Here is a 21,767-nt window from a genome sequence, read left to right on the forward strand (position 1 = left end):
CACGAGCGGGCGCACGCGCAGACGGCGGGCTACGGCCCGCGGGCGGGGGGACGGTGAAGGGGCAGGGCGCATGCGCGGCGGGAAGTGCCATTAGCGCGCCGGGGGGGCGGGAAGCCCCTCGAGGAGGAGCGTAGCATTGCGGCGCGGGGGCGTGGCCGGGGGAGGCGTGGCCTAGGGGCGGGGCGGGGCCGGTTGCCATAGCAGCAGGCGGCGGCGTCGCGGGTCGGTGTCGCCGCGTCCCCACAGAGGCCCCGGCCCGGCGCCTCCTCGCTCCGGGACCCCTCGGTCCCCCCCGGCCCTCCTGAGCCCCCCCTGGGGTCCCCCAGCCCCGGGGGCCGCTGTGCTGATCCCCCCTCCAGCGACCTGTCCCCCTAGGGCTGTGCCTCCATCCCAGGCCTGGTGGCCCTGTCGCGGCCCACAGGCCATCGCCCGCAGGCCACAGCCACCTCGGCAGCATGGCGCACCTCCTGGGCCACCCCAGCTGCATGGAGAGCCTGCAGGCCGACCTGAGGGACCTGCAGGCAGCCATCGCCGACGTCTCCTCCCGGGCTGGGGCTGTGCGTTTTCCCTCCTGGAAATTCCCCAATAAAGTGTCCTGCGACCTGGACCTGGCGGCGCTGCTGGAGCGGTACGGCTACGCCGAGAACGATCCCGAATTCACCCAGCACTCCCACGTGGTGCTGCTGGAGCTGGTGATAGACAGGTGAGAAGCCAAACCCAGCCTCAAATACCCCTCTTAAAAGAAGCTCGGCTGGCAGAGCGGCTCCTTCCCCCCGGAGGGAAGGGGACAGTTGTGTGTCCAGCCTGTCGAATGGGGCCGAGTGGTTTGGATGCTTTTTTCCCACGTGTTTCCATGTTGAGCGGCGTGCCGGCACCTCAGCCTCATGCTCTGCAGCTCTACGCTGAGTTTGAAAACCCAACTCCTTTCCCTGCAGAGAGCTCAGAGCTACCAGCACAAATGCCGGCCAGGAAGGAGCAGAGAAAACCGCTGCTCTGCCTGGGAGCTGAGGGCACCTGGGCAGACGGGGGCAGGCTCGTTAAATTGCCCCCCCGAAACCTTGGAAACACTCAGACACAGCTGCACCTACAGGCCTGGGAGGCAAAAGCGCCTTTTGCAATCTGGATGAAATAAATACAACTCCGTTTTGAAAGATGAGCCATTCCTACGGAGCCATTGGCCCTGACAATTAGGGTTTGATATCGGCAGCGTGGGTACTGTAAATCTTGTGGGAGAGCCGAACTGCAGCCTCTCGGAAGTGGCTGGCTGCAAGCAGCATGCGCAGCCTGCGTCCCGGCAGCTGCAGGAGGATTTTCATCCCACCAAACACGGCTCCGTGGAGTGATTCAGGCCTGGAGGGGGGGGTCACAGGAGCGCTGATATCCACCCTCCTTCGCCAAACTCGCTCTGTCCAGGGTACGGGGAGGGGGAACAACGTCCTTGCCTTGGTGCTGGCCCTTCAGGCTCACTGCGCTCTTAAACACCAAGGGCTCTTTCCCTGTGACAAATACTCCGTTGCTCTAAGCTGTGTTTTGTTTCTGTTGAAGAAGACTGCTGCTGCTGCTTCAGAGCTTCACGGGCTACACAGAAAACCTGCTCAGCGAGCGAGCCATCCCCCCGGTGCAGGCAGTGGGACCCTGCATGTCCGCGGGGCTGACGGCGAGGAGGTACTGGTGCAGCATGCTGAAACTGGGGGCCTTCTACCAGCAGCTTCTGGCCGAGGTGGGACATTTAGGGGCCCTGACACCCCACTTGCTGAGTGCAGGGGTCACAGAAATGGCCCTTCCCTTACCCCCCATGATTTGGGGGATGCCCCGTGACATGCGCAGTGGCCACAGCTGATGTGCTCCTGGCTCATGACCCTCCGCAAGTGGTGACCCGTGTGTCGGACAGGACACATCTGTCCCGCACTGTCCCCTCCCGGCCTGAGTCCCTTCCCTCCTCCAGCCACTGCTCCCAGCCATCCCGCTGGGTCCAGCCTCCTCCAGGCACCCACCAGGCTCTCAGGATGGAGGAGCTTGGCTGCCCTTATTGCTTGGAAAAATATTCTCCTCCTGCATGCTGCCCCTTCAGCTCTGCCGACTCCACTGCTTGAGGGGCTAAGCTGGCTCAAATCAGTGAAATAATTTGTGGTAAAAACACTATACCGCTCCCCTGCATTTTTTTTTTCCCCCAAAATGATCCCTTTCGTGGCAAAGTCTTACAATAATTCATCTGGCATAACCAGGAGACAGCCCAGGAGGTGGGAAAGAAGGGACGGTCACAAGAAGGGGAGCAGGTTTCACTGCTGAGGCTTCCCGTCATGAAACCATAGCTCTGGTAGTGGTGGCTGGAAAGCTGCCTGGCGGATTGTAAAAATGCAGTTCCCCTGTACCCCACATCAGGGAGTGGGAAGCAAATTCATTTTGCTTGTTAGCCATGTGCTTTGGTTGTAACGGAGCACAGTAAACAGGGAACCCAAGCGCTCCTGTCCTCCTCCAGCCTCTGGGAACTCCCAAGAGAAGGGCTCGCTGCCCTCGTAGCCCCTTGGCTGCACTAATGTCCTGTCCCCACGCTTCACACCTCTGTGTTCGGGCTCTTATGGATCATTTGCAGCTGACTTTGAGCTGGGCCCTGGTTTTGTTCTGTGGTCTCTCCACCAGAAGGTGGCTTGCAGGAAGGAGATCCCCACGCTGCAATCCACTTCCCAGGCTGGGATACCTAAGAAGGAGCGCCTGAAACACTGCTCGCCTGATGTTTTGGAGTTAAGAACTTCCACAGAGGTTGCCCGGTCTGCTTCTCTGCGCCTGTCGCTGAGTGTCCGTGCACCAGATAGCGACGCCTCGGGCAGCTCCCCGCCCAGGGCTGCCTGCAGCGTGGCTGAGAGCAGCCGCAGCATCCCCACACAGACAACTGCGAGATCCCCACGCAGATCTCCAGGACCCTGCGACACCTGCGCCAGCGCCCAGGCCAGCCTCCGCGAGGTGGGCAAAGCCATCACCAGCATCTGCCAGAGCCAGAACATCCCCTCAGCTCTGAGCAGGTTCCAGGAGATGGTGGAGGAGAGCACAGGGAGAAGGACCCTCTCTGCAACGGACATGAGCTACTGGGCCTCAGAGCAGAGCAAGGACCTCTCCCGGATCAGCAAACACCTCCAGATGCTGCTGCAGCAGGTCAACCCTCTGAAGTCTGAGCTGGAAGAGTTGGCGAAACAGAAGGACAAGCTGCGGAAACAGGTTGAGGACTTTTCCCAGTTGCTTCAGGTGGAGAAGGAGACCCAAGCACAGCAGAGGAAGGAGGCCGAGCAGAACCTGGAAGTAAAGAATAAAGAGTATTTAGAGGCTGTAGCCAGGCTGGAGCGGGACAAGGACGACCTACGGAGAGGTACAGTGCTGTTCCCAGCATCCCCTCCCAGGCCTGCAGGTATTTGCAGGAGAAGCACGGAGTCCGTGGTCAAATCTTGGTCCCACCACCACGAGCAGGGCTTTTGCCACCGATTTTGGTAGGTGCCGGGGCTGTTCCCTGCTGTGAGACTAACCCCAGAGAGCAGGAGCTGGTTGTCCACATCCTCTCACTGCTTCCTCCCTGCTGACGCACAGCACGATACTATCACTAGATGAAGAATGCTTTGGCGTGGCCGTTTGCTGCCTCCTTGTTTTAGTTTCTTTGAGGAGCTGTTTAATTAGAGTTTTTTTGTACTGATTTAGGAGCTGCTCTGCTGGAAGAGCGACTCTCCGCCTTAAAGGAGGAGCTGGCTGCGAAGCAGGCTGCTGTGCAGGAGCTGGGTAAGGACCCCTGGGGCTCCCCCAGCCTCGCTCCGATCTCACGAGTGTTTTACACCCGGATAACTCCCGGCTCCTGCAGAATTGGCTGGGTACAGCGCCGGTGGGAATGGGCGGGGAGGATGAGCCTCCTTCATTGCAGTGCCCAGACATCACGCAGCACCAGAGTGGGCTCGTGTCAGTGCTGGTGGAGATTCAGGGGGTCGCAGCCCTCCTGTCAGGCCTGCCTCCCCCACGCCAGGGCTTGTGGAGGGTGTGGGGCCCCTTCAAGCCACCTCACCTGGGAGCTTCTCCCCCTCCTGCTGAGCCTGGGCCAAAGGCGCTGTGTCCCCCCCAGAGGTGACCAAGATGACCTTGCTGGAGGAGATGAGGACCACGATGGTGGCCAGCAGCCGGGTGCTGGAGCTGGAAGAGAAGGTGCAGCTGCTCACCGGCCAGCAGGAGAGCCTGGGCCAGGAGCTGAGCGCCACCACCACCCAGCTAGAGAAGGAGAAGGCCAAAGTGGAGAACATGCTGAGGCACCAGGAGGTATGGCTGGGCCTGCTGCTGCCCACTCTGAAGCTGTTCCACAGCCCCACGGCATGCTGTGGGAGTGGGCTGAGCTCAGGCCGGCTCTTTCACACCCCGGCCTTAAGCCAGGGTGTCAGAGGGGCTGGCACAGAGATCCCACTTGTGGTGCTGGGCCCCGAGGAGCTCACCCTCTGTCCGCACTAGCTCTGCACGGCTTTGGCCGAGCCCTCCTTGCCCCACACCTCTTCTCTGCCCTCTCAGCCACTGCCACGGCCCCTTGTCATCGTGGGTGCTGCTGCCCGGTGTAAGGGCAGCGGTGAGCGGGTGCAGCAGCAGCCCCGCGCGGGCTCACCTGCCCTGTGCAGTCCTTGCAGGCCAAGCAGAGAGCCCTGCTGCAGCAGCTCGACAGCCTGGACCAGGAGCGCAATGAGCTGCAAGCCAGCCTGGGAGAGGCCGAGGAGGGCAAAGCCAGGCTGGCAGAGCAGCTGGAGGAGAGCCGGGAGCGGAGCGGGCACCAGCTACGGGCGCAGCAGGTCAGTGCTGGCAGCCAGCAGCCGTCTGGGGGGCTGCCAGCAGCAGGGCTCCCTGGGGAGCAGCTGGTGTGGGACACAGCTCTGCCATGGGGGTGTCAGGAGCCATCCACTGCCCCGTCCCCCACCCGTAGCCAGAGTTTTTCCCAGGAGGGGGACTTTGGGACTTGGTGTGACACTGCCACGTGGCCATCTCCTCCCGGGACCCCTCGGGGAAGACGCCTCTCCTGCCTGGACAGGTCTCTGCTGCTTTACCCTGCAGCCAAGGCAGAGGGGAGCAGCAGGAAGCAGCAGCTTGGGCTTCTCCCGTGTCTCCCAGCATTCCTGTTCCTGGACACACGCCATATTGTGCATGTCCAGGAACATTGTTGGTGCTGTTGCTTCCAACTCACACACGGACCTTACAACCGAGACCCTCCGATCCATCACGCTGCTGTGGGACATCCTTATCGTGCAAGGGAAGTGCAGGAGCTTTTCTTGGGGGGCTCCAAGTACCCCCATGGGACTCCCCCAGGCTGTACCGTCCTGAGGTTTGGGAGAGCGCTCTGCAAACCTCACCACCTCTCTGCTCTGCCATGCAGGAGCTGCTGGATGCACTGCAGCAGGAGAAGCTGAGCCTGGAACAGTCTGTCTCGGAGCTGCAGGCGAACGTCTCCAAGCTAGAGGAGCGGGTGCGGGAGCTGAAGGAGCGGGAGAGGCTCCTGGTGTTCTTCCCCGAGCTCCACGTCCCCACTGAGACTCAGTTTGAGAGTAAGGGAGAGGGCTGCGGGCAGGAGCGCCTGCTTCCGCCGCAGTGGGCTTGCGCCTTCGGGGTCTCCTGGAGCTCGCAGGGGATCCTGCCGGCCCCGGACACACCAGCATTATTTGTACAACACAGTTTTTCCCAGTAATAGCCAGGAAGGGCTCAGTCCATGGGCTGTGCTAAGCCGCTACCATCTTTCCACACTTCCCTACTCGGGTGCTGTTCATCCCCCTTCCAGGCCAGGAATTGAAGCAAGGCCAGGGCATGGGCAGAGCTTTGTTTGCCCTCGCAGTTTCAGCTGGCACGGTTTGGGGTCCCAGCTGCCACCTCCTAGGCTGGGCTGGTGCTCCCCGGTTGGGGCAGGCTCCTTTCCAGCAGGCAGCCACCCTGCTCGGGAGGGAGAGGGGCTGCTGCCAACACCTCTGAGCAGGCAGGCGGCGGCGGGCTGAGCTCTGGCTGCTGCTGCAAGGACGTCATATTTTGTTTGCAGGCACCGGGAGCTTGACGGAGGACATGGAGAAGCAGCTGCAGGCCAACAGCATCCGGATCAGTGTGCTGGAGCAGGAGAACGCGCGGCTCAGGTCTGCGCTAGCCAAGGTGAAGGCGGCTGCTGAGCAGGGCGTGCTGAAGGTGAGGCTGCACCCAAGCCAGGGAGAGCTGGGTGCCACCGGGGAGAGGGGTGCATGTGCCAGTGGGGCGCTGCCTATCCCAAGACCACCCCATGGTCGCTGACAATGTCCCACATCCTCTGGGGACCGGTTCCCTGGCTGCGTACCCTTGCAGAAGAGGCTCCAGGGAGCAAAAGGCCACAGGGCTCCTCGCACAACATCCCCCTGTGACTCAGCAGCTGCTTCCCCAGCCTGCACAGGGCCGAACTGGACAAAGCTGCTTCCAGAAGGGCATGAAGCTGGGCGGGGACTGTGATCCTCTGCTGCCCCAGGGCCTGATCCTGCCTTCAGGAGCCCATCTTGGCCTCCAGACAGCTGAACCAGGTGCTTCTACCTGATGCTTTCCAAGCCAGAGTGGCCAAGCCGATGCTGTGGCACTGCAGCACGCACGGTGCCCGCAGCTCGCAGCCGCCGGTGGCTGACCCAGACCCACTCCCGCATGTCCCCTGCGCCGGGCTGCAGCCAGGGGCAGCACGCCAGGGTCCCTCGCTCCCTGGGAGCGAATGGCACGGGCAGGGCAGCGCTGGGGCTTGGGCTAATGCCTCGTCAGTCGCTGCTGGAGCAGCCTTTCCTGCCCGGTGCGGGCCGCACGCAGCCGCAGACCCAGACGGGTGCGGGGGCTGCTGCAACGCCCTTCCCCTGGGTCAGTCACTGCGGCTCAGCCCCGTTAGGTTTACACCAGCTCCGTGGTTTTGAAGTGTGCCCACCCCAGGAGGGCCAGGGCCTGGGCTCCTGGGCCACCGGGAGGTCAGTCTGGTTTAACTGGTGTTGGCAGGGAAAGCTGCTCGGCTGAGGTGGCCGGGGCTGGTTCCTGGCTCTGTTATGTCGGCCCTGCCGTGGCTGTCATACCACCGTGCCACCGCCGCCAGCTCAGCGGTGATGGCCCCGCAGGGCAGAGGCCGAGGGGTGCGACGGGAGCTGAGCGCGGGGGGAAGCCTCACCCCCTCTTCTCTTCCCCAGCTTGTCCCGCAGACCCAGCTGCGTTCTCAGCTCAGCAGCCAGCACCGCGGGGAGACCGGCAGGCAGGACGCAGGGTGAGTAGGAACCCAGAGGAAGGGGCAGGGGAGCGTCCCTCTTCTTACTCTCCTCTAACCGCTCCCACCGCCCACAGGCGGCTGAGCAGCCGAGGCAGCAGGGACAGCACAGGGACGCACGGACGCACAGGCGAGACCCGGCAACCAGCTCTCGGCAGCCAGCGGCCAAAGCCGCTCTTGGCAGAGCCTGCGGGCGAGGCCAGACCCTGCCTCTCGCTCCCGGCTGAGGGCCTGGTGCTCGGCCCGCCCGAGCCAAGAGGGAGAGGCCGAACACCCCCCCTCTCCTCTCACCGCGCCGGTGGCCACCGCAAATAAACACTCAAAACTAACGCAGAAATGAAGTGTTCAACGAGCAGCCGCCAGCCCTGCCCCGCGGGACCTCGTTACCTGTTCTTTGTGCATCACAAAGGCGCCTTCCCTTGGGAAACCCGCGTTCCCTTGGGAAATCTGCTCTCTGCCTGTCCCATCGAGCCTGCACGCGGCGGGCGTAGGAAACCCGGGGAGACAGTCTCACAGCAGCTCTGCCACGGCTCAGCCACCAGCCGCTCTCCGGCTGTTGCTTTGGTTTTTTTCTTCTCTGTGCAGTTTCCCCCCTTGTTCCTCTCCTTTGGGCGACGCTGCGGTTTGTGGTAAAACCGAGGGTGACAGCGCAGAGGGCTGGGCTGGCACGTCCCCTTCTCTTCTCCCTCAGCACAGCGGCCCCCGGAGAAGCCCCACTGCAAGGGACCGGGCTGGGGCTGGCTTTCCCTGGCTGGCAGCCAGGGGACTGACCCAGACGCAGGCGAGGAGCCCTTGGAGAGGGGAAACGCTCCCTGGGCGCGCGGAGCGGCCCCCGCACAGCTGAGCGGGGCCAGGGACATTCCTGGGCGCTGGAGCTTGGTCGCCCACGGCTAAGCTGCTTCTGGAGGCCCTGGTACAGCGCTCGTCACCCGGACAATGCCTGGGCACAGTGCAAGTTAGCTCATGCCAGGAACTGTTCTCAAGAGGCGACTGGGTTGTGGCCACGCTGCTTTGAAGAGGAAGACAGAAGTGGGCTGGGGATGAGCGAGTCTGAGCAGCCCTTGGCTCGCCAGCATGGCCGCAGCCTGGGAAAGCGGCTCTCCCGGTGCTGCCGGCAGCCACGAGCCCCCAGAGGGGCCAAGGACCACTGAGCCGCCTGTGCAGGATGGCCCCAAACCCTCAAGCAACCTCGCGAGCCTCGGAGGGCAGTGGGAGCCACACCACCCCAACACGAGACACAGCAGGCTCTCCTTGCTCTGTATTTAATAGAGATGGACGCGTGCGATGCTGCAGCCCAGCAGCCTCTGGCTGCTGTGTGGAGCCAGTCAGGGCTCACAGCGAGTCCCTGGCCACTGCAGCAAACCCGTGTGCGGTCAAAGAAGCCCTGTGTTCAGTCTCTGCAGCTGGCTCGTGCCATCCTTTCTAATAAGTTACTATAAATAAAGTGTTCAACCCCCCTGCCCTCCCACAGCAAGCGGCGGGTCGCCTAGCGGCCCTGCCAGCTCCAGCCCCGGCCCTGGCGGAGCTGCCACCCGAGGCACCCATGCTGCAGAGGGGCTCACGCTGCAGCCAGGCCACCCCACCGGGCTCAAGTGAAGCACGGCCCCGAGCTGGGCTCTGCCCACCCTGCCGTGGCGACCGGCAAATAGAAAAAAACCCAAGAGACTTAGAAAAATTACTATGAGCAGGGAAAGAGTGCAGCCGGGCTCTCCCTGCCTCCATGCCCCCACCCCGTAACACCCATGGGTGCCCCTGTAGCTTCCTGTCCCGGCACCCATTCCCCCAGCCCCCGACGCTGGCCATCTGGACCCCCCACCCCTCTACTCACGCCCAGCAGGGAGAGCCCCGAGATCCTTCAATCGCCGAATGGCCGGGCGCTGCGACGGGCACAGCCGTGCCATCCCCGCTCTGGCAGCGAGCGCCACTTGCTGAGCACCCCCTGCCCCCCTCCCTCTCCCCAGAGCGGCGATGGGTCTGTCCCTGGAGCGTGTCCGTCGGGCCAGCTAGCTCTCCGTGCAGCAGTTCCCTGGAAAGGAGGAGGACGGAGGGCCATTGCACGGGGAGCCTGGAGGGCACCGATTCCTCCCCAGCCCTCTCCCCGGCACACACGCGCTCCCCGGTCGCTGCGGGGGGCATGGCGGGGCTCCGGCGCGGCTCTCACCCAGGATGTTGCGCTTGCAGAGAGGGCAGGTCTGCTGCAGGAGGAGCCAGGGGTCCACGCAGTCCCGGTGAAACTCGTGGGAGCAGGGCAGCACCCGCAGCCACTGTGGGGAGGGAAGCGGGTGGCAGACGTGAGCGGAACCGGGCAGGGGTACCGTGACCGTGGTGCCTGAGGGAGGGGGACGATCCTCCGCCACGCAGCTCCCCGGCAGGGACACCCCGGCCCCAGCAAGCGAGGGGAGGCTCAGCCCCGGGCAGCAACATGAGCACGGGTGGCCCCAAGCGGTGACAAGGACGGGATCCAGAGCTCCCAGCACAGCACCAGTCCCCCCCAGGCCCTACCTGGCTCTTGTGGAACTGGTCCAAGCAGACGGCGCAGCTATCGATCTCACAGCCCTGGCTCCGGAGCGGTTTGCCGGGATGGTACCGCCGCGATTTCAGTGCCAACAGCTGCCGCCGAATGTGCTGCTTCAGATCCAGCTGTGAAGGCAGAGCGGAGGGTCAGACCCTGCCCGCCAGTCTCCCCGGCGAGCAGCAGAGCGGAGATGTTCCCACCTCAGCATCCTGCTCCGTCAGGTCTTGCCGCGACTGCCGCTGCGCCTGCACGATCACCCCGGTGCAGAGGAGCAGGGCGATCAGCAGGATGGTGTTCCACAGCTGCTGGAGGTACTTCTGCGGGAAGAGCGCTGGTGGGCAGTCAGGGACCGGGGTGGGGGGCGAACCAGAGACCCCCCTGCTCTGCTCCCGGCCCCACCATCGCTGCTGCCCCCACACTGGGAACCCCCGGCTATGTGAGGAGCCGGCGCTGGCGCACGTACCTGGACCTGCGAGCTGTTCTCCCCTGTGCAGATGACACCCTGCCACTCCCCGTAGAGGCCCCCCCGGGAGAGGCCACAGGTCGACCACAGGGTAAGGGTCACTCCCTGCAAGGCAGGAGACGGCATTGCCGATGGCCGTGACGGCTCACGGCGCTGCCCAAGGCCGGGGGGGCCCCGCCACGCTGGGCGGATTGAGGGGAGGAGGAACCGCAGACGGCTGCCAGCTGCGCCGCTCCCACGGAACAACTCTTTGGGGAAACTGAGGCACCGGTAGCTTCAACAGCCTTTGGGGATCTGGCTCCTGCTCCCTGCAGCTCGGCTTCCCCATTGGCTGGGGAAGTTTGGCTGGGCATGGCCAGCCTGCCAGGAGAGGGAGGAAGAGGACAACCTACGCACCAGGTTCTCCAGCAGCACTGCCTGGTACGTGATCTTCGCCGTAGCCCTGAGCCCCCTGTGAGCAAAAGGCGAGAAGAGCGTCAATCCCACGGGCACAGCAGGATCTGGCCCGCAGCACCCCAGCACCAGGGAGCACCCCCTTCCTTGTGGGGACAGGCAGCCCACGCTGAGCCGCGGCCGAGGGGGGCCACCGGGGGCGAGGCGCCCCTTCCCCAGACATGCCCAGCCCTCCGAGCGACCCTGCACAGCTCTCTTCCTCCCAGCACCGTGCCTCAGTTTCCCCATCTGCGACACCACAGCAGCAATCCTGATCTACCACGCGGAAGGAGGACCAAAGGGGTCCTAACGCTGTAGATGGTGGGGATAAACACTGGCAAAGGCGGTGGAGATGCTGGTGTCGTGCTGATAACACGCTGGTCTGGCTAATTTATACTGAGGGTCCTGAAGGGCTTGGCCAAGGCCACTGTCAGTCCCTGCTGCTGCGTAGGGACCCGTAGAAGGGCTCAAGGCCCTGAGGAAGGGCTGGATCTGACTCACACCCGCCAGGGAAACACATCTCAGCCCCAGCTGGCCTCCGCACAGTGTGAGCTCGAAACCAGCCCAGCAAACACAATGTGCTGTGGGAGAGGGTCCCCCAGGGCAGCCCCCGGCTGTCACAGCCAGGCAGGGGACCGGGCAGGGGACTGGGCGCAGAGCTACAGTCTCACCCAGCTCCCTCCCACTGCCCCAGTCCATACCGCAGCAGCGCTCCTAGCAGCTTGGTGACGTTGTCCGAGGACTGGATCACGATCACAGGCTTGGCAAGAAGCTGGGAAACGTCCAGCTGCACCGGAGAGGAAAGCAATTGCCATCAGCGGGGCATGAGACCAGCTCGGGGACCCGCTGCCAGGACTCTCCTACCTCCCGGATGGCATTCTGGTTCAGCGCCAGGATGAGCAGGGCTGATGCCCCCAGCACCAGGGCTCGTTTCATCTGCGGAGACAGAGGACACAGGCTCAGAGGGCAGGACAGGCAGGAGGACAGGCAGCTGGGCCGTGCCCTCATTCAGTGCCCGTCCCACTGCAGGGAGCAGGCAGCACCCTGTGCCTCTTTGCCCTGGCTGAAGTACCACAAGGGACCCAAGAGGGGCTGGCACTGCCCGGGAGCCCTGTCCGGGATCCCCCTGCCACCAAACACAGGCCAGGACCCCTCACATCTGGCGAGGAGACACCCCAGGAAGTGCCCTGTGGGCTTGTGACCAGCAAACGCCATAGCAGCCCCTGGTCCAGGTGGAGGTGACCCCGGGCCAGCAGAGTCACCTTGCTGACAACGGCGGCGGTGAAGGACTCCTCCTTGGCGCCCCGGGGGGCCTCGGCTGGCTCCTCGCCCACCGGCACCACGCCGATCCAGCTGTCGGCAGCGCCCAGCTCGGGCTCCGCATCTCCCACCTGGGGTCACAGCAGCGTCAGTGGGGGCGAGAGCCGGGACGGACGCCCAGGGCTCAGGGCACCCCCCAAAGCACCCCCACGTCCCCGGGTGCCCCGGGGAGCCACGCACTGTGTGGGAATGGGGACAGCAACTGGGGTGGCACAGGGGACAGGACCTGGCCCCCGCTCCCCCCCATCCCTGCCTGCACCTCCCCTCTGCTGCTCGGCACCCCCAGCCAGTGGCACCCCCTCGCTGCCTGTGCCCCCCCAGTGCCCACCGACCCCCATGTCCCCCAGTGTCCCTGGTCTCCCCACTAACCCCCAGTGCCTCCCAGAGCCCCCCAGTTCCCACTGCTCCCCCTCCCCATTCCCCTCCAGTCCCCACAGCCCCCCCACTCCCTCCCCCATTGCCCACTGCCTGCCCAATACCTCCCAGTGTCCTCCAATGCCTCCCAGTGCCCCGCAGTTCCCACTGCTCCCCCCTCCCCCCCCGCCCCCCCCCGTCCCCCCACTCCCTCCCCATTGCCCACTGCCCCCCCAATGTCTCCCAATGCCCCCAAATGCCTCCCAGTTCCCACCATTCCCCCTCCCCAGCCCCCCAGTCCTCCCAGCCCCCTCACTCCTTCCCCCATTGTCTGCAGCCCCCAATGTCTCCCAGTTCCCACAGCCCCCCCAGTCCCCACAGCCCCCTCACTCCCTCCCCCATTGCCCACAGCTCCCCAGTGCCTTCCAGTACCCCCAGTTGCCACTGCTCCCCCTCCCCATTCCCCCCCAGTCCCCCCACTCCCTCCCCCAGTGCCCACTGCCCCTCCAGTGCCTCCCAGTTCCCACTCCTCCTCCCTCCCCATTCCCCCCAGTCCCCACAGCCCCCCCACTCCCTCCCCCATTGCCCACTGCCCCCCCAGTGCCCATTACCCCCCCCAGTGTCTCACAGTGCCCCCCTGTTCCCACTGCCCCCCCCCCTTCCCTCTCCAGTGCCCCCAGCCCCCGGTGCCCCCAGCCCCCGGTGCCCGGCTCTCCCCGGTACCGGTGCTCACCAGCAGCAGGCGGCCGCGGATCTCCTCCTCCTCCTCCGGCGGAGCCCCTCGGCCCGGCCCGCCCCGGCCGCCCCCCGCGCCCAGCACGGCACCGCGCAGCGTGTAGGAGCCGCCGGGCCCCGCGGCCGCCCCCGCCCCGTTCCCGGCTCCGTCCCCCGGCCCGGGCCCAGTCACCGCCACCTCGACGCGGGCGGCGGGCCCTGGCCCCGGCCCCGTCCCGGTCCCGCCCCGGCAGAGCGCCAGCAGCGGCGCCAGCAGCGCGGCCCGCACCGCCGCCATCACCGCCTACCTCCCGCAGCGCCCCGCCCCGCCCCGCAGCGCCCCCTGCCGACGCGGAGGACCCGCCGCGCCGCCGGCCGCAGCCGGAGAGGGACGAGAGCCGGGAGCGGGGACGGGGAGCGGGACTGGGACAGGGAGCGGGGCCGGGATGGGGACCAGGACGAGGACGGGGACTTGGAGAGGCACCGGGAGAGGGACAGGGAGCAGGGACCGGGATGGGGACAGGGGCAGGGACCAGGGCCGGGACTGGGATGGGGACCAGGACGAGGACAGGGACTGGGAGAGGCACCGGGAGAGGGACAGGGAGCAGGGACCGGGATGGGGACAGGGACAGGGATGGGGACAGGGACAAGGGCCGGGACTGGGACAGGGACAGGGACAGGGACAGGGACAGGGACCAGGGCTGGGAGTGGGACAGGGACAGGAGCAGGCACCAGGACAGGGGTGGAGATGGGGACGGGGATGGGGACAGGGACCAGGGACCAGGGCCGGGATGGGGAAAGGGACCAGGGCTGGAACCGGGACAGGGGTGGAGATGGGGACCAGGATGGGGACAGGGACAGGGAGCAGGGACCGGGCCTGAGATAGGGGCAAGGGCCGGGACCAGGATGGGGACCGGGACAGGGATAGGAGCAGGGGCAGGGACTGGCACCAGGACAGGGATGGCAATGGGGACAGGGATGGGGACCAGGACAAGGACAGGGACTGGGAGAGGCACTGGGAGAGGGACAGGGACCGGGACAGGGACCAGGACAGGCAGCAGGACCAGCACCGGCAGCGGGACAGGGACAGGCACTGGGACCAGGAAAGCGACGGGCACCAGGAGAGGGACAGGGACAGGGACAGCACCAGGCATGGGGACACGGCCCACCACAGCCCCCCTTCCCTGTGGATGCGGGGGACACGGGGGTACCCCGGGGACACGGGGACAGGCGTGCACATGGGGACGCAGCCACAGGTGCCCGGGGACACGCGCAGCCCTGCACACATGGACACTCCCCAGCCATGCACCCCGTGCTGGCCACAGCCACAGCACACGTGTGGGCACACGCCTGGGTGACACAGGCACACACCGACACCCGAGTACCCCAAAATCCAACTCCCCTCCACCCGACACCCCTCGACTGTCCCCATCCCAGCAGGTGCCAGGCAGCTCCCCGGTGCCACCGTCGCGGCCCTGCTCTGGCCACGTGTGCCCGGCACATGTGCCGGCGGGGGGATTTGCCAGGATTAGCTGCCACACGGGCCCCGGCGCTGACCTGCTTTTGGCAGGGGCCGTGCCAGGGACGGGGACTCAGTGCCGTGCCATCCCAGCTCCCGGAGCTGCTGGATGCCCGCGGGATGGGTCTGGGTGTGCCCCTAGTGTCCCCCATGTCCCCCATGTTGCAACTGCGGGGGTTTAATCTCAGGGTGGGCAGGACCCCTCCGCCCACGGCCAGCAACCGGAGCCGGTTTAACCGCACGGCAAGACATCCCTGTTGCCCTGGGTTTGGCTCTGCCGTAAATGACAGCCTGGAAGCCTGTCCAGCTCCGGGGCCAGGCCAGGAAAGGCGGTCACCAATGTGGGGTCCTGTGTGGCTTGGGTGGAGGAGCCCAAAATGGGAGCCTGGGGGGCTGCTGCCGTGAGCGCTGCCCCGTGGAGGGGACACGAAGGTGGGACGTGCGTCGTGGGACGTGCATGGGATGTGAATGGCTCTGTGGAGCGTCCATAGGTTCATGGGATACAGATGGCATCATGAGACGTCTACAGCTCCAAGGCACACATATGGCTCCATGGGACACTAATGGTTCTGTGGAACATGGATGGCTCCATGGGACATCCGTGGCTCCATGGGACATCCATAGGTCCATGGGGGACACATGGCTCTGCGGGACATCCATGGCTCCACGGGCCATGTGCGGCTCCATGGGCCATCCACAGCTCCAAGGGACGTGTATGGTTCCATGGGACTTCCATAGTGCCATGGGACACGGATGCTTCCGTGGGATGTGTACAGCTCCATGGGACATCCGTGGCTCCACGGAACATGGATGGCTTCATGGGACATCCATGGGTCCATGGGACATGCACAGCTCCATGAGACACGGGTGGCTTCACGGGACATCCACGGGTCCAGGGGGGACACATGGCTCCATAGGACACGCAGAGCTGCATGGGACATCCATGGCTCCATGGGACATGCACAGCCCCACGGGACACACACAGCACCCCTGGGAGGGGACAGGGGAACCTTCCCCCGCTCGGGACCCTGACTGGAGCAGGGCTGTGGGTGCCCGGGCTGGGGCTGTGGGACCCTGCAGGGACCGCTTCTCCTGGCCAGGACCCCCTCTCTGGTGGGGGTCCCCCCCTCGGGGAGGTCCCCTCTCCCTGGGGACTGAGGGCCACTGTAGGTGGGCTGGTGGTGGGAGGCTGAGCCCCCTCTCCCCAGTGCCCTGCCCCTGCCCCAGTCCCTCACCCCTGTCCCCCAGCCCCTGCGCCTGGGCTGTCACCCTGTCCCCATCTCTGTCCCCTGCCCCAGTTTCCATCCCCGTTCCCACATCTGTCCCCATCATTGTCCCCTCTCCCTGCCACCTGCCCCCATATCATCATTTCCCACCCCTGCCCCATGGCCCCCCCATACCCCCCACGTCCTCCCATACCACCCCTAGCCCCATACCCGCCGTGTCCCCCATACTGTCCATCCCCCCATCCCCCCCAGTACCCCCCATGCCCCCTCATGTCCCCCATACCCTTCCGTGTCCCCCATACCCCCGCATAATCCACATACCCCCCAAGTACCCCAGTGCCCCCATAGGCCCCATGTCCCCCCATCCCCCCATATCCCCCTATAGCCCCCCATACCCCCTGTAGTCCCACACTCCCCCATAGCCCCCATATCCCTCCATGCCCCCATACTCCCCCATACCCACATGATTTCCCCCATACACCCCCATGTCCCCCATATCCCCCAAGTCCCCCCATACCCCCTATAGCCCCTGTACTCCCCCATAGCGCCCATACCCCCCTATAGCCCCCATACCCCCCATGCCCCCTATAACCCCCATACCCCCATAGCCCCCATGTCCCCCCATACCCCCTATAGCTCCGATAGTCCCCTGTAGCCCCCATACCGCCCCATACACCCCTATATCCCTCATACCTCCCCAGAGCCTCCATGTCCCCCCATACCCCCCTGTAGCTCCCATACTCCCCCATAGCCCTCACACTCCCACACCCCCTATAGTCCCCATACACCCCCGCCCCCCCCATAGCCCCCATACCCCCCCATGGCCCCCATACCCCCCCCCACTCCCCTATAGCCCCCAAGTCCCCCCCGCCCCCATACCCCCCATTACCCCCCCCGCCCAGCCCCGGGGCGGCGGCGGGCGCTGACCGGGCGGGCAGGGGGCGGCGGGCAGGGTCCAAGGCCGGGCGGGGCGGGCCGGGGCGGGCCGGGGGCGGTGCTCCGGGGCCTCCGCAACCTGCCGCCGCCCCGGCCGCCCGGCAGAGCCTGCGCCTCCCCCGGCCGGGGCCGGGGCACCATGAGCGGCCGCGTCGGGGACCTCAGCCCGCGGCAGGCGGAGGCGTTGGCCCAGGTGAGCCGGTACCGGTAGCCGGGGGATGCTGCGGGGGGGGGGGGGGGGGGCGGGGGGGGCCGGGATCCGCCGCCCTCCGCGGGCATCGCCGCTCCCGGGGCGCAGCCCCAAACCCGCGCCCACCCTTCCCGCTGGGGAAGGACCGTCCTGCGTGGGACCCGGGGGGTCCTGCACCGTCCCGCCGGGACCGGGCACCGCCGAGCCCCCCCCCCCCCCCAATCCCTCTCCCATCCTTCCCGCTGGTCCCTTGGCGGGGAGACCTCCCGCCCCACCGCGGGGCTCCCGGGGCCTTGGGCGCCCGGCCCAACCGGCGGCAGTCACCCACCGTTGGCAGCCGTGCCACCCAAGGCCACCTCCGATGCCTTCCCCTCACCGAGGCACCGGGCTTTACCCGGGTTCATTCCGCCCCACCAAGAGGGCGACGCCGGCGACTTTATCTTAGTGCTGCCCTTCCAACCCAACCAAAATCCAGCTGCGGGCGTTGACCCTGGCGAGGTCGGCGGGCAGCAGCGGGCACGGAGCCGAAACCCTCCTGGTGCCAAGGCGGTGGCGGGTGGGCGAGAAAGGCAAGCTGCGAAACCCGTTTGCCAGCGCCTTGTTTTTCTCAGGGCAAAGAAGCTAATCCCAGGTTTAATTACACCTAAATTCAGTGGGAGATAATCTAATCAGCCTCATTAAGGGAAGGTCCCGGACTGGTACGGAGATTTGTGCCGTAGCCTGGCCAGGGCAAGCGGGGCCACATGCCGGGAGTGCCCCGGCTCCCCCAAACCCCCCGGTTCCGCACCCTGCCACCCTCCCGCCCGCCCCGGGCGGCTGTGGCTCGCTGGGGTGTCACCGGGGCAGGGGGACGTGCGGTGACTGGCTCCATCCCGAAGGATGCCACTGGTGATGGCAGAGGAGGGGACTGGTCCGCCCAGTCCCTGCGGGGCGAGGGTGGCCAGCGGGACCCTTCCCGGTGGGACCCGGGTGGGTGGCAGTCCCCACTGACGCCCTTGTACAAGGGGACCGGCTTGGGGACGCCTGGTGCTTGGTGGCCGGCCTGGGGATGGTCCCCTGCCAGGGAGGAGAGCGGAGACCGGCCGCTCATCATGGCTGCACGCGGTGGTAGGGACGGGGCGCAGGGTGTCCCTTCGCTCCTGGGACAGTCCCAGTCCCGGCTGGGGCTTTTTTGGGGGGGACAGGGAGGGGACAAACCTCCAGCTTTGGGGCTTTTGGGGTGGGAGCGGGGACTCCTCCACCAACGGTCCCTCTTCTCCCTGCAGTTTCGGGAGAACCTGCGGGACGTGCTGCCCTCCCTGCCCTCCCAGGATGACTATTTCCTCCTGAAATGGCTCCGAGGTAACCCCGCGGTGGGGAGCGCGCGCGGCAGGGGGCTGGAGGACCCCAGCGTGGGGCTGTGGAGCCAGGGACGCTGGCGGCAGGGCTGAGCTCTCCGCTCTCTTGCAGCGCGCTGCTTCGACCTGCCCAAGTCGGAGGCGATGCTCCGCAAGGTGAGAGGGCACCCCGCTTCCCAGGGGGACCCCGCTATGCTGCCGTCGAGCTCCCAGTTGTCACCTGGGATGAGACAGCATGCCACGGGCCACCAGCCCAGTCCCTCTCTCCCAACGAGGGTGACCTGCCCGTGGCGGGGTCCCCAAATCCCCTCACCCCGGCTTGCTCTGCCCCCTCCTCGCAGCATGTTGAGGTCCGCAAGTACATGGACGCCGACAACATCATCGCCTGGGAGGCCCCCGAGGTGGGTGTCCCCAGCCCCGGGGTGGGTGTCCCTGGAGGGGACCGTCCCCCCTCCCCAGGGGGGTGCACGGTCCCCCTGAGCCCCCCACGCTCCCACAGGTGATCAAGAAGTACATGTCGGGGGGGATGTGCGGCTATGACCGGGAGGGCAGCCCCATCTGGTACGAGATCATTGGGCCGCTGGACGCCAAGGGGCTGCTCTTCTCCGCCTCCAAGCAGGACCTGCTGAAGAACAAGTTCCGCGACTGCGAGGTGCTGCGGCGAGAGTGCGAGCGGCAGAGCCAGAAGGTGGGCGCCTGCCTGCCCGCACCCTGCCTGCACCCTGCCCGCCCCACCAGCCCAGCTCCCCGCTGTCCCCACCAGCCCAGGTCCCCGCCAGCCCCACGAGCCCACGTCTGGTCCAGCCCCACAACCCAGCCTTGCACCCAGCCCTGTAGGTCCGCATCCGGTCCAGCCCCACCAGCCTGTGTCCCTGCCAGCCCCACGAGGCCACCTCCTGTCCATCCCACCACAGACCACGTCCCTGCCAGCCCCATGAGGCCACGTCTGGTCCATCCCCACCACCCAATGTCCTCCCCAGCCCCATAAGTCCATGTCCCATCCATCCCCACCAGCCCATGTCCCTTCTCCCCACACTGGTTCTTGGGAGGAGGCTCTGGCCAGGGGGGACCACCCCCTCCTGCAGGTCCCCACAGGGTCCGGGCACCGCCTGAGCCCGCCCCTGTCCTCCTGTCCCAGCTGGGCAAGAAGATTGAGATGGTCCTGATGGTCTACGACTGCGAGGGCCTGGGCTTGAAGCACCTCTGGAAGCCAGCCGTGGACACGTACGGGGAGGTGAGGGGCTCCCTGCCCGGCTCCCGCTTCCGTGGCTGGGGACTGCGGCTGTCCCCAGGCCCCGGCGACGCAGGGATCCGGGCGGACTCACGGCCCCGAGGGATGATGCAAGAGCGGGTCCCTGCCGGTGCGCCGCACCCCACCGGTGTTTTGGGGTGGGGGTCCCGGCCCGTGCCCCACCGTGCTCCCCCCGCGCCCTGGTGGGTACATGGGACGGGGGGGATGATCTGAAGCTCTCCCCATCCCGCAGCTCCTGTCCATGTTCGAGGAGAATTACCCCGAGTCCCTCAAGCGCCTGTTTATTGTGAAGGGTGAGTTCGGCCCCAGGGGTCCCGTTCCCCCCCGGCTGGGGGCTGACCCCCACCCTAACGCCCCCCCGTCCGCCCCCCAGCCCCGAAGATCTTCCCCGTGGCCTACAACCTTGTCAAGCACCTCCTGAGCGAGGACACCCGCAAGAAGGTCGTGGTGCTGGGATGTGAGTCCTGACCCCCTCCCCGGGGTGCAGTGGAAGCCGAAAATGGGGGTGCCACGTCCCCCTCCACTGTCGTCCTGCCCAGGGGTGAAACCCCAATCCTGGGGGCGGTCCCCCCAGCTGGGCTGGGGCTCCCTGCAGGGGTCACAGCCCCCCCAAATCCCGCTGTCCTCCGCCCCACCAGCCAACTGGAAGGAGGTCCTGCAGAAGTACATTGACCCCGAGCAGATCCCAGTGGAATACGGGGGCACCCTGACGGACCCCGACGGGGACCCCAAGTGCCCAAGCAAGGTAGGAGAAGCCCCCCCGCTCCCCAACTCCAGGCTCCTTGGGGGTGCACGGGTGGTCCCCCCATCCCCAAGTCCATCTCCGTCCCTTTCCAGATCAACTACGGGGGGGACGTGCCCCAGCGCTACTACGTGCGGGACCAGCTGGTGCAGCAGTACGAGCACACGGTGGTGGTCAACCGCGGCTCGTCCCACCAGGTCGAGTACGAGATCCTCTTCCCCAGCTGCGTCCTCAGGTGAGGAGGGGGCTCTGCGCCACGGGGCTGGAGGTGGGGGACATCGGTGGGTGTCCCCAGCCCCGCCACGCGACCCCGCCGGTTCCCTCCGGCACAGGTGGCAGTTCAGGTCAGAAGGAGCCGACGTGGGTTTCGGGGTGTACCTGAAGACCAAGATTGGGGAGCGGCAGCGGGCGGGCGAGATGACCGAGGTCTACCCCAACCAACGCTACAACTCCCACATGGTGCCCGAGGACGGCTCCCTCACCTGCTCCACCCCCGGCATCTGTGAGTGCATCCCCCTTCCCCGGGGTGCAGGGGGGACCCCCAGGGGTCCTCCCCATCTCCCTGACACCCCCTGCCCGCCATCTTCCCCCAGACGTCCTGCGCTTCGACAACACCTACAGCTACCTCCACTCCAAGAAGGTGAGCTACAGTGTGGAGGTGCTGCTGCCCGACACCGCCTCTGCCCAGCAGATCCAGAAGCTGGGGGACAGGCTCAGCGAGGTGACCCTCAACCACAGCCCCTAGTGACGGCCCCCCACACTGCAGGGGACCCCGAGGCCCCACAGCCAGGCAGGCGGCTGCTCGGTGCCCCCCAGGATGGCCGGGTGCCCCCCGCCAGCGTGGCGGCCGGGAGGATGGAGAGAAGGGGCTGAGCCCCCAGAGCTCACGGACCGAGGCGGGGGGCTGAGGGGGGCCGGAGCGCCCGGGGTCGTCTCCCCCGTGCCTTATGTGGGTCCTGCGCCCACCCACTGCTGCGTGGGGTGGGGGGAGTAAAGGGATGGACCGAGCTGGGTCTCCTCTGGTTTTTGTCCCGCAGCCCCGTAACTGGCACCTGCTGTCCCTCCACCCCATAACTGCTCCTTGCTGACCCCCCAGGGGCCCCATAACCCACCCCTGCTGCCCCTCAGCCCCATAACCTGCCCCTGCTGCCCCTCAGCCCCATAACCCACCCATTCTGACCCCCAGCCCCAGAACTGCTCCTTGCTGACCCCTCAGCCCCATAATTGCTCCCTGCTGTCCCTCAGCCCCACAACTGCTCCTTGCTGCACCCCCAGCCCCATAACCCACCCCTGCTTCCCAGCAGCTCCATAACCTGCCCCTGCTGTGCCTCAGCCCCACAACTGCTCCTTGCTGCCCCCCAGCCCCACAACTGCTCCTTGCTGTCCCCCAGCCCCATAACCAGGCCCTGCTGTGCCTCAGCCCCATAACCGATCCCTGCTGACCCCTCAGCCCCATAACCCACCCCTGCTGCCCCTCAGCCCCAGAACTGCTCCTTGCTGACTCCCCAGCCCCATAACCAGCCT

General features: G+C 66.3%; 3 protein-coding genes across 7 annotated transcripts; 2 read left to right on the plus strand and 1 right to left on the minus strand.

Annotated features, from left to right (window-relative positions):
• Nucleotides 1-46: 46 nt before the first annotated feature.
• CCDC157 (coiled-coil domain containing 157) lies at nt 47-9,046 on the plus strand. 4 transcript variants are annotated; one of them, XR_015707152.1, is made up of 11 exons: nt 47-703; nt 1,546-1,720; nt 2,641-3,361; nt 3,685-3,762; nt 4,097-4,287; nt 4,635-4,802; nt 5,381-5,549; nt 6,032-6,171; nt 6,325-6,533; nt 7,170-7,243; nt 7,321-7,382. XR_015707152.1 is itself a non-coding variant. In XM_087768367.1 (10 exons), exons 1-10 carry the CDS (start codon nt 456-458, stop codon nt 7,556-7,558), a joined length of 2,202 nt encoding a protein of 733 aa, XP_087624493.1. In that variant the 5' UTR covers nt 47-455; the 3' UTR covers nt 7,559-9,046. The 4 variants fall into 4 exon arrangements, 3 of the variants coding, with proteins under 3 accessions (XP_087624493.1, XP_087624494.1, XP_087624496.1); XM_087768367.1 differs by lacking the exon at nt 6,325-6,533 and having other exon boundaries at nt 7,321-9,046; XM_087768368.1 differs by lacking the exon at nt 6,325-6,533 and having other exon boundaries at nt 1,549-1,720; nt 7,321-9,046.
• On the minus strand, nt 3,177-13,339 carry RNF215 (ring finger protein 215). Its single transcript, XM_087768373.1, has 11 exons — nt 13,061-13,339; nt 11,916-12,044; nt 11,518-11,589; nt 11,355-11,440; nt 10,618-10,672; nt 10,222-10,326; nt 9,959-10,075; nt 9,746-9,883; nt 9,405-9,507; nt 9,072-9,269; nt 3,177-3,288 (listed from the first exon to the last, which is right to left on the minus strand). Exons 1-10 carry the CDS (start codon nt 13,337-13,339, stop codon nt 9,247-9,249), a joined length of 1,107 nt encoding a protein of 368 aa, XP_087624499.1. The 3' UTR covers nt 3,177-3,288; nt 9,072-9,246.
• Nucleotides 13,340-16,782: 3,443 nt separating this feature from the next.
• Nucleotides 16,783-21,250, plus strand: SEC14L2 (SEC14 like lipid binding 2). 2 transcript variants are annotated; one of them, XM_087768371.1, is made up of 12 exons: nt 16,783-16,915; nt 18,178-18,253; nt 18,362-18,405; nt 18,591-18,650; nt 18,749-18,937; nt 19,388-19,483; nt 19,734-19,794; nt 19,875-19,958; nt 20,140-20,246; nt 20,339-20,478; nt 20,576-20,745; nt 20,837-21,250. In XM_087768371.1, the coding sequence occupies exons 1-12, from the start codon at nt 16,862-16,864 to the stop codon at nt 20,986-20,988; spliced, it is 1,233 nt and encodes a 410-aa protein (XP_087624497.1). In that variant the 5' UTR covers nt 16,783-16,861; the 3' UTR covers nt 20,989-21,250. The 2 variants fall into 2 exon arrangements, with proteins under 2 accessions (XP_087624497.1, XP_087624498.1); XM_087768372.1 differs by having other exon boundaries at nt 18,869-18,937.
• The last annotated feature ends 517 nt before the right edge of the window (nt 21,251-21,767 follow it).

This window comes from Nipponia nippon, unplaced genomic scaffold (genome assembly GCF_047370975.1).
Source record: "Nipponia nippon isolate SJK-2023a ecotype South Korea unplaced genomic scaffold, ASM4737097v1 scaffold_30, whole genome shotgun sequence".
Taxonomy (NCBI): domain Eukaryota; kingdom Metazoa; phylum Chordata; class Aves; order Pelecaniformes; family Threskiornithidae; genus Nipponia; species Nipponia nippon.